Genomic DNA, 11950 nt, shown 5'->3' on the forward strand with positions numbered 1-11950 from the left:
GGGCAAGAAAATAAAGAAAATGGAAGCAACGCTTGTTGTTACCAGCGACAGATGCCACAAAGACGACACAAGTCGGTATTTTGATTTTTCAAACGTATTAAAACCAATGCAACAGTTTATAATCAAGTCATAAACACAAATAATAAAAGGAAAAAAATTTAAAAAAATGTGAAACAGAATAAATGTACGAAAGTATTTACTCAACACGCTGTGAATGGCGTTATTGCTTCTGCTTTCCCTTGCTTTCTCTTTTAGTCATGGACTCCGTTGATAACAGTTGAAATTGTATGAAAGGTGGGTATTCTTTCTTTTTTTCGCTGCAACACGTTATCAATAATTTGTTTTTTACAAAGGGGTTACTACATATCAAGGCCCGTAGAACACTAGAGGATAAGGGTTAATGTGTGTAGTCATTGGTACAGGAGCGTAGTAACCGTTTGTGGTAGAAATGTATAATCAGATTATTTGCGAGGACGGTTCAATAAGAGCTTGTTTGCATTGGACTTGAAGACGACAATATTGTAGTCAGCTGGAAAGCAAGCCAGCGAAACAGAGTTCCACAGACAGGCAGTTTTAGGGAAGAAACTTTGTTCATGGAATCCCTGTTTAGGTTTAAGCACTAATAGAGAGTAGAGGAATTTATTGGTTGTGGCTAGATGAGTGTGCTTTGTGAAAGTCTAACAAGGGGGGGAGCATAGATTGGAGCTCAGTCGAACAATTGCCATGATAATAACGATAGAGCAGAAACAGGCTCGCAACATCTCTTCTGTGGGAAAGAGGTTGCAGAGAAAAGAAAAGAGCATCACCTACTAGATTACGGTTCGTCAGTTTTGAACTCTGTCAAGGCAGAATAGGATGCTCTGAGCAGCTTTTACCCAGATGTGGCAACAGTACTCCATCCTAAGCTTTTATACAGGTAGAGAATTGCATCGGCAGTAAGATATCTACTGGAGCGGTAGAATGATCCAACCATTTTTCCAACGACCTAGGCTACAGATTGTATGTATGTGCTCCATTTAAGATCAGGAGTGAATGGTCAGACCAAGAAGTTTGTCTAAACCTGGAGCGCCCTCAATGCGAGAGCCGTTCATATCAATAGAGGCCAGATATGAGTAAGAGCGTTGATGGTGGAAAGCGAGACGCTTCGTTTTCGATGCATTAAAATTAACCAGCCACCTTTTTCCCCATTGCACCACCTGCTCAAGATCAGAGGAGAGAGAATCAGAGAGATCTTGACCATTTCCGGCCTTTGAAGTGTTGCTGTAGATGTTAGTATCGTCTGCATAAATGTCTACAAATGATATAAGAATCTTGTTTTAACTTAGTTTTTCCTTCACTTTGCTGGGGTTTTTATTGCAACCAAGTTTTTTAACGCTCTTTTATGACATCCGATTGCACATGCGCGCATGACCTGCACACTGAAATATTAACGTTATTATTTCGAAATTATTATTTAACATGGGAAGAGTGGGGTTTAAAATAACTTAAACGTAATACAGAAATGAACAATGTAAAAAAAAAAAGCAGATATATCAAAATTTGAATTTAACTATAATAAGCATTATGGTATCTGTTCAGTGCACATTTACCTATAAGTATGGCCAACCACTTATAATTCAGTAGCTGTAATTTTTTTTTTCAAAAATAATCAATTATAATAAACAGAACGACTCATAGAAATCTATCTATATTCTTTTTTCATTTTAATATACTTTCATAGAAATGTTTCTATTATGTCACAAAAAACTATTTTCTTTATGTCACAAGTGTCACGCTCATACATTAATTCCATAGCTAATATAAAATACTGACCCAACGGGTCACGGGTAGTCTACAGGGTGGTCAAAAAGTCAGGTAACATGTTAAAGGTAGAAAAAACAATATGATCCATTATAATCTCTATTCGTTTAATATTATTTGTTTAAATATTTGAGTGTAATATATAAACTACCCCTCCTGATTTCTGGCTTTGGGGCTATGTAAAGGATAGCGTTTATGGCAAGAAGCCTGATACAATAGCGTCTTTAAAGTTATTTATTGAAGAGGAGATTGCGCGGATATCAGCTGACATGATTACACGTGTTACACAATCAGTGGTTAATCGCTTCCAGCGATTGATAGAGAGAAATGGACGACAATTAACAAAATAAACATATTTCATGTTTGTTTCATTTTATATTTCAATGTATGGTACTTAAATATACGTGTATTGCTAATATCGTTTTTCTTTAAAATGTTACCTGACTTTTTGACCACCCTGTAGTGTATGTATATATATATATATATATATATATATATATATATATATATATATATATATAATTCTGGCATCATCATATATATATATATATATATATATATATATATATATATATATATGATGATGTCAGAATTATATATATATATATATATATATATATATATATATATATATATATATATATATATAATTCTGGCATCACGGAATTCAAATTGCTAACTGACTTCAAACGTTCGTTTCTCAGATACTTTTTTAAAATTCTTTTTTGTTACCATTTTTTTTTTTTTTGTTCATTTGTTTTTTCACCTGATGATTCGAGAAATGTATGAGAGCCAAGATACACCCTAAAATGGAAGACTGTTACATCTGGGCAGAAGCTGCTCGGCGCGCCTTATCTTGCCTTGATAGAATTTAAAACCGTCTTTGATGTGATGCCGTTTTATCTTCCTGGCAACATTTTTTTCCACAGAAGAGACGTTGCGAGTCTGTCTCTGCTTTATCGTTATTTTCATGGAAAATGCTCGTCTGAGCTTTAATCTATGGTCTCTCTTTGCCAAATTTTTCAAAAACACTCAACTTGCTATCTAAAGAAATGGCACAAACACTAGAGGATGACCTCCAATTAATAGTGGAATGGAGACAAAAATGGATGGTCACATTCAATGCTGCCAAGACTAAACTGGTTTCCTTCAATAATTACAAGAAACCTTCTCTGCCACCAATAGCAATGGCCAGTGACTCTTTATCTGAGAGTACATTTGTTTTTAAATTTTTTTTTTATTACAGAGAATCAGCAACTATGTCCTGGAATAATAATAAAGGGTTGGGTTCGAGACTCCTAACAAACCGTTTACCTGACGAAGGCCGGAGGGCAAAACGGCCGAAACGTTGTGACAATAACAACCAAGATGAGGAAGTCAGTCCGACAATCTCAATCTATCCCTATTTAAGTTAAAACATACTTATCAAAGTATGCTTATGTACATCTATATCAAACAAACTTGTAAACGGGTTTTTTTTTTAAATTTTTTATTTCCATACTTTGTGGACCAAGCGCGAACGCAGATCCCACAATTTTAAGGAACCACCATTCTGCCAGATCAAACATACCCATTCCTGTATCTCGATACATCTTCTATCAATATATGTAATCAGTTTTTTAAAATAGTCAACCATATAGGAGCCTATTCGTGACCAGACACACACACACACACACACACACACACACACACACACACACACACACACATTCAGCTTTATATTATATATATATATATATATATATAGAGAGAGAGAGAGAGAGAGAGAGAGAGACTTGTTTGTAATATACTGAATTTTACTGGTTATGTATAATTCAGTAAATTCCATATACCAATGAATTTTTTAGCCAAAAGGAGATGACTTAAAATATAAGCTACAAAATTATCATATTTCATAATTGAGCATTCATATACTGCATTAACAAAACCAAGACTTCAAAAAAGGAATTGATAGCAATAAAATGTGTATTTCATTGTAAGTTACAATTGTTTCAATACCGGTTGGACAATTTCAAGCATTATGGCATTTGAAAATTTTTACATAACCAGCTTTTCTTCAGACTTCTTGAATAAAAAGCACTTTAACAATAGAACATTATTTAAAGAAATTTCCCTTAAAGGAAAAGAAGCATGCGAAAACATTTATCCTGGACGCATCCTTGTCAAGAGCTTATAATATCCCAGAAAATATTGAACTCATTCTGATAATGGACTGCCCAGGTTGTATGAAATCCTTTTTCTATGATTCTTATTCACAATTCAAAAAACATTTTCAATATATGTGCTGAAAAACAAAATACTTGTTTATTCATAGCTGAACGTTTTGCATTTCATTTCCTTTGATGATATGAGCCATTATTGAAAATCCATGGATTAAGAAAATAAACATAATTTTTTTCTAACTTTTCTCTATACATTCCTTGTTTCAAACAATAAATTCTTAACTTAAATATGTGTGTGTATATTTTGATTTACAGAATTTAACTTTAATCATTAAAATTATATATATATATATATATATATATATATATATATATATATATATATATATATATATATATATATATATATATGTTAAACTAGAAAAGATTATAAGAAATATCATACAACGATACGTATCTTCAACTGACAACAGTAATAAAATTAAACTGTTCAACTACCATAAAAATTTAAGATTCAAAACCTAATAGTGAAAAAATATTTTCCCAATCTATAAACTGTTTGAAAAAAAAAAAACAACGTCATCTACATGTTTAAATGCTTCCTGTGTGTGTATGAAACGGCACTAACCCTATTTGGGTTTAACTGAAGTTCCATGGGAGTATGAAATTCACAAGCGGTAAAAGTGTAATTCATACAATAATACAAAATACTTACACAATCCTATCGCGCCGATTAGCTATGCATAATATCTACTCTAGCACAATCTTCCAACATCTAGAAAAAAACATAACTGTCCCCCTAAGAAGTCAGACAAATTTTAGCCGAAAACACAGAGATAATACACTATGTAACAACCATACAAATACCTGAAAATACTAGAAGCCATCTTGCTTTCCTGACTGCTGGAGAACTGCTTCTGTGGTATCAGTTTACAAGAATTCTGACGAAATAACTAACCCATTAAATTATCGCCCCATTAGCCTTCTCCCTCTCTTCGTCAAAATATCTGAGTCCATAATTAATCAAGTTCTAGTCCATCACCTTACAGCTGCTAAACCCCTGACCGACAATCAATATGCATTTAGGCAAGTCCGTTCGACAGCAGATATCCTAACTGTAATCTCTGAACGTATATACCATACACTGGACAAAGCAGGGAAGAGTAGAGCGGTAGACCTAGACAAATGAAAACAAATGAATACATATCAAAGAAAATGGCAGTAACACTCAAGAAAGACCTCCAATGTGTAGTGGAATGAGGACAAAAATAAATGGTCACATTCAATACTGCCAAGAAAAAGCTTCAATAATTACAAGAAACCTTCCAAACCACGAATAGTTATGGCTAAAGATGCATTACCTAAAAGTACTTCTTGCAAACTCCTCGGCTTAACGTTCACAGGGAACATGAGTTGGAACAGATACGTTGAGGACATTGCCAAGGCTGCTGTGAAGAAGGTGGGCTCTCTCTACCGTGATAGAATGTTACTTACACCTGAAAGTATCCTGTATTTCTAGAAGGCTATGTATGGAGTATTGCTGTCACATTTCGGCTGGTGCATCTGCTACTAGTCTCTCACTCCTGGACAGGGTTCAAAAGAGAGTCGCCAATCTGATAGGTCCTGAAATGTCATCTAAGCTTCAACCCCTATCCCATCGACGAAATGATGTTGCATCCCTTTGCCTGTTTTACAAGTATTTTAATGATGGATGCTGCAATGAACTACAAGCCGTTGTACCCGCTTGATGTAAAATGCGTCAAGCAGCAAAGTCCCGCCCTTACACAGTAGAGATTCCTAGATGTAAGAAAGCCTTTTAATGCAATAGTTTCTTCTCCAGAACTGCTAGACTCTGGAATTCCCTTTCGGGTTCCTGCTTCCCCAACTGTACTGACATGCAGAAGTTCAAGTGTAATGTGAACAGTCATCTTGCTGCTCAACTCCGTACATAGTATCCCAGCAACTTATGGCCCCAGATAGTAGCCCCCTGCATCAAAGTGGCACTGTGTCTTGTTTGGGGTGAAAATGGAATAAAAAATGCTTAAACATACAATCAATGGAGTTAATTTTAACACAAGCAAAAGCATCTTAAAATGTTTATCTTAACACCACACCTACCCATCCATCCCCTCACACTAACCCAGTTACTGACACCAGCTCGCCAATGCCTCATACCAGATCTAGCAGCCGTTGAAACCTACTACTACTAAAAACGTTTTATTGTCCATCTCTCTCAGTGTTCCACTTCTGAACCGGTGAAAATGTTACGAGTAATACGTAAGGGATTTACATAAACAACTTCGACTTATACACAAAAAGACAAGGAAAATGGAAAAAATAAAAAATATATAATCAAACAGAAGCTTTCTGTTCTCTTAGATAATGCTTGTTTAAATAAAAAAATACCGTCAAAATACACGTGTGTGTGTGTGTGTGTGTGTGTGTGTGTGTGTGTGTGTGTGTGTGTGTGTGTGTGTGTGTGTGTGTGTGTGTGTGTGTGTGTGTGTGTTTTATTTCAACCTCGAGTTTATTTACTTAAATCATTACAAGTTGTTTCTATAGACGGGATAACAAATTATCCCGTCCATGTCGTCAGACGATTTAAGCCAAAAATAAGTAAATTAGAAGGAAAGATTTTTGATTAGTTATGGGTATTAAAAACCAAGTTGAAGTACTTAATAGAGAGAGGAGAGGGGAGAGAGAGAGAGAGAAAAGGGGGGAAAGGGGGTGGGGGAAAAAGTATATTTAGATAAATTAAAATAAAATTAGATTTAAAAAAGAGAGAAGGAAAAGAAAAGAGATTGAAGATGTAAAGAAGAAGTTGTTTGTAGTTTCTTCCCCAGAACTGCTAGACTTTGGAATTCCCTTTCGGATTCCTGCTTCCCCAACTGTACTGAAATGCAGTTCAAGTGTAACGTGAACCGACATCTTGCTGCCCAACTTTCCACATAGTACCTCTGTAGATTATGTAACTGACAGTAGCCCTCTAGATCAAAGTCGCAATGTGCCTTGTTTGGGGTGAAATTTTAAAAATAAAAAAGGGGATACAATAAAAAAGAATAGCAAATTAGTAATGTTATATCATTTTTTTATTATTATTAATGGTTAAGTTTCTTTTTTTTTCATTTTATATTTTTCTTTTTTGTCTTTACAGAGTTAACAGAAGATTGTAACTATGAAGCTGACTGTCTTCGTTATGCTAAGTGTTCTTCCCGTTCTCACCCTTCCATGGGTAAAAAGTGAAAACATCCTCTTCTTGGGCATGCCCTTCTTTGGCCACTTAAATCCGATGGTGAATACAGCCAACGAACTCGCAGACCTCGGACACAACAGTTACATCCTAATGTCGAAAAGATATCACGCACGTTTCGAACCGCTAAAAGACGGCGTTGAATTCGTGATGGTTGACCACTATCCGGAAGTGGACGTATTAAACGACACGACTATCAAGTTCTTTTCTTTAAGGGGCGACCTATTGTCGGCGGTAGAACTGCTTCGAGCATTAGATGAAACGTGTGACCGTTACCTTCTGAACGAAGAACTTTTCGAGAGATTGAAATCGCTAAACGCTAGCCTGGCTGTTGTGGACGGACATTTTATACCGATGTGTCTTACGATTTTCGCCTACAAACTTGATATACCGTTTGTCTTTATTGGGTTGCACATACAAATAAGCTGGTTCCGGACTCCATGGTTACCAGCTGCTTTTCCAATGAAGCTCTTTCCACTTTCGGACCGAATGAGTTTCCTTGAGAGATTGATGAATTTCTTTTTGATAACCGCGGAATATTTATACCCACTTGGAATTCCAAGCCGTAGCATAAAAGAATATGTCCCAGAAAGGCCGACTATCAATTTTGAAGATTTCATACGTCAATGCGAACTATTTATAATCGATACGGACTCGTACCTTGACTTTCCGCTTTCAGCATTGCCGAATGTTAAATATATTGGGGGACTGTCAACAAAGCCTGCAGAGTCATTAAATGGAGATATCCTAGAGTTTGTGGACGCATCCAAGCATGGAGTAATCGTAGTCTCTCCCGGAAGTGTCGTCAGTTGGGACATTGATCACGTGAACAAGATGGCGGAAGCTTTTAGCAAGATTAAATACGATGTCGTCTGGAAACATTCAAATTCTTCATATTCCCAACAAAATGTCCTCCTTACAAAATGGCTGCCCCAAAACGATCTTCTTGGTCATCCAAACACAAAACTCTTTATTACTCATTGTGGAAACAGCGGTCAATACGAAAGTCTATATCACGCTATTCATATGATAGGATTCCCTGTGTTTGCCGATCAGTTTTTTAATGGTAATCGAATACAGGTCAAAGGTTATGGAATAACAATGGATATATACAAATATACAGTTGACGAATTGATTAAAAACATTGAAGAAGTCATTGAAAATTCGAAATACAAGAAAGCTATCGCAAAGATGAGCAAGATATTTCGCTCTCAGAAAGAACGTCCAGCTGAGAGGGCAGCCCGCCATATCAACGAAATTATCCAATATGGCGGCGCCCATTTAAGATCGGCCTGCCAAGATATGCCGTTGTATCAATTTTTAATGTTGGACATTTGGGCTGTTATTTTGACGGTTGTCTTTATTTGTTTGTATATTAACTTTTTTATTTTAAGAAAATGTTTCCGATTTGTTTGTAGAAGATATAAAACAAAGATCGAATAAAAATAACTCAAAGATCTGATTACAGACAAACTATTTTTCTCGATAAAGATTGAGTTTATTTAAGAAGTTAATTGTTATGAATGTGTATCCTTTCTCTTTTCTTTCTGACCTCATCGACTTTGGCCGTTCCTGGGTTCCGCGTGATCACATAATACCTGTTCGCAAAAAGGGTCACCCGTTTGGCGAAGACCGCAAATGTCGAAGGGTCCCGTTATTAAGAAAGAAGCCGTCCGGCATCGGTAATCAGAGTTGTACAACAGGGGAGCAGAGATCATTTTTATGCACAAAAAAAAAAATAATAATAATTCGACAATTGCTCTTCTTTTTGCATGAAAAAATAATTATTCTGAATAAAAGTTACAATGTTGCGTTTGTGCAGAAAAAGAAGAATGAAAACCAACAAAAACAACTTCTAAATGCAATTTCTACTAAAAAATGTTTTGGAACTGACTCGTTTCTCAAATTCTAAGCGATTTTATTTTCGCGTTCTCCACCTGTAACTTCGGAGTCTGTTTTAAACCGATGCAACGTATTATATTGTGTCGAGAATTCAGTAATGTGTTTCTATTCTCTTTTGATTTTGTGTTTCATCATTTTATTTGTATTTTTATTTCTTTTATTATTATTTTTTGTAAAAAACCAAACTTTCACACAAACTATTTTCCGTTTCAATAATATTTCAAAATAATTTCATCGATTTTTCGTTCCAATAATATTATCATATTGCAAAATAATTTCATCGATTGTAAAATTGCAGACGTTTGTATTGTTTTATAATAGTGTGTTCCGCATTACAGCATAAGATGAACATCTCATAGAACAAAGCCAGAAAGTGCAGAAAAAAACTTGTCTAGAAAAAACGATCTTCTAATTTGGCAGAAAGAAAAATGAATATTTGAACGCGATAGATTTGTTTTTAATAACTTGGAGACCGGAGGCAAGCAAAATGGAATTTCTTAGCTACTAAATGCAGCTGATTATATTGTGTCGAGAATTCAGCAAGGCACTCCAGCACTGTCCAGTCCTTTCCAAAATCCCTCCCTCCCCTTTAACTGTATCAACTTTTTTCTCTCTTTTCCTATTGCCCCAGGAGGTTGAAGCCTTTCTTCTCTCACTGACATCAAACGAGGGATGAGAAGCTCTCCTTTCTCGCTGTACCAATTATTACATCATCTGCTTCTTTCTCTCGCTGATATGGAATTTGTTTTTCTCAAATTCTGGGGAAAAATGTCAATCATCGTTATCTACTCACACAGGTGACGTGCACCAGTAATACAGTCAACGCATGATGAGAAAAACAAATGTTTTCTTCTTTTCTCTTGGTTTTGCTTTCCATTAATGAAATTTTTAGATACATTTTTTCTTTCTGAAAACCAAAATTTCTCATCAACCCATTTTTTTCGTTCCAATAATATTGTCACATTGTAAAATAATTTCATCGATTTTGAAATTGCAGACGTTTGTATTGTTTTCTAATAGCGCATTACATCATAAAATGAACATCTCATAGAACAAAGCCAGAATGTAAAGAAAAAATTTGTTTAGAAAAAAACGACCTTCTAATTTGATAGAAAGAAAAATTTATATTTGAACGCGATAGATTTGTTTTAATTACTTGGAGACCAGTGGCGAGCAAAATGGAATTTCTTAGCTAATCATAGAAAGTATATTGTGTCGAGAATTCAGCATCAACATAACAGGAGAAGAGTAAAAAGATGGTGAAAATATTGTTTAAAACAAAAAAAAGAAAGAAAAGAAATCAGAAAGGTAGAAATTTTTTTAAATTATTGTAAATCTCAACAAAACCACATTATTCAATCCTAAACATTCCTGACAAAAACACACGTCCATCTTAAATGTATAATCACTTCTTTATAAATTTTATTTCAATTATATATACTGTAAAGAATGATTCTGGCACTTTTGGTGAAATGGATTTGTAGTAGGAATATTTAGCCTGCATACCTTGAAAGAATGTACAACTTCTTTGCCATTTTTATCTTAAAAAAAAAAATTATAAAGCAATCAAATATTTAAGAAATGAAGTTTATGCACATGGACAAAGGGTTTCAGATTTGGAAGATATAAGGCCTGACTCGATAAACTTCCATGGATATCAGCAGATAATAAAAAAGCAAATTAACGTTTTATTAAATCTCAACAAAACCACATCGTTCAATCCTAACCATTCCTGACAAAAACACATGTCCGTCTTATATGTCCAACCAATTTTGTATAATTTTTTATTTCAATTAAATATACTGACGTAAGAATGATCGTCACTTTTGGTGAAATGGATTTGTAAATATTGGAAGAATTTTTCTTGATTCACATGAAGAAAAGCAATAGATTAATTTGCATGTTGAGCAAAAATAAAAAAATAAAAAAGCGGTCAATTATAAACCCTTAACATTTATTGTTTTGGGTTCACATCAAGTTATTAAGTTAGATCCATGTCCAAGGAACCTATATCTAAAATTTCAAGTGTTTAGATCTAAAATTGGCAGTGGAATTTGGCAGAGTTCTCAATGGTCAAAGCGTTGAACTTTGACCCCTTAATCGCAAAATATCTGGCCGAAAACCGATCACAAAGATTTTTTCCAAATCTCAGTACCCTGTATATCAAATTTCGAGTCTGAAGATTGAAAATTGACAGAGTTATTGCATAGGGAAATGTATACACACACAGACACACACACAGACACGTTCACTTATATATATATATATATATATATATATATATATATAGAGAGAGAGAGAGAGAGAGAGAGAGAGATTAAACAAAACTATATATGTAAGCAAGACAATCCAGCACTGTACAGTCCTTTCCAAAACGACTAAATATATATGGAAACAATTTTGTGTTTACTGTAAACTTTTTACATAAATATTATGCAAGTGTAAATCATGTCGAATATCTGCATGAATATAATTACACGTAATAGTTAACTAAAGATGATCATCCCATTAGAAAACCGAAGCAACTAATAGGGAATTAAAATTAATGTTTAAAAGAATATGCAAATTAGCTAGATTTTTTGCTAGTGAATGCAATGCCACAACCCATATATAAGAAAATTGTATTTTATTTTTAAATAAATAGAAAGAGGCTTGCCTTTTTTCTGTTGTTCTTGGCCTTTGGGTCGGGATTGTTATCTTTTTTGTTTTTACACGTCAATAAAAAATGTTTTAAAAATTGGGAGTTACTAGGACGTCCCCCAATATGAAAGGGTGAATGCGGTATTATGGTGAAAGAAGATACTAGCTGGGAGAAACTTTTGACTTTGTTTAGTTC

General features: G+C 34.5%; 1 protein-coding gene across 1 annotated transcript; it reads left to right on the plus strand.

Moving 5' to 3' along the window:
• Window positions 1–201: 201 nt before the first annotated feature.
• LOC145256344 (UDP-glucuronosyltransferase 2C1-like) lies at window positions 202–9348 on the plus strand. Its single transcript, XM_080115129.1, has 2 exons — window positions 202–294; window positions 7117–9348. The coding sequence occupies exon 2, from the start codon at window positions 7138–7140 to the stop codon at window positions 8653–8655; it is 1518 nt and encodes a 505-aa protein (XP_079971255.1). The 5' UTR covers window positions 202–294; window positions 7117–7137; the 3' UTR covers window positions 8656–9348.
• The last annotated feature ends 2602 nt before the right edge of the window (window positions 9349–11950 follow it).

This window comes from Euprymna scolopes, chromosome 32 (genome assembly GCF_053919585.1).
Source record: "Euprymna scolopes isolate OS-2025 chromosome 32, ASM5391958v1, whole genome shotgun sequence".
Taxonomy (NCBI): Eukaryota; Metazoa; Mollusca; class Cephalopoda; order Sepiida; family Sepiolidae; genus Euprymna; species Euprymna scolopes.

What these genes read in the sequence shown, in the direction of transcription:
- LOC145256344 (XM_080115129.1), top strand. Translation starts at nt 7,138, where the DNA reads ATGAAGCTGACTGTCTTCGTTATGCTAAGTGTTCTTCCCGTTCTCACC.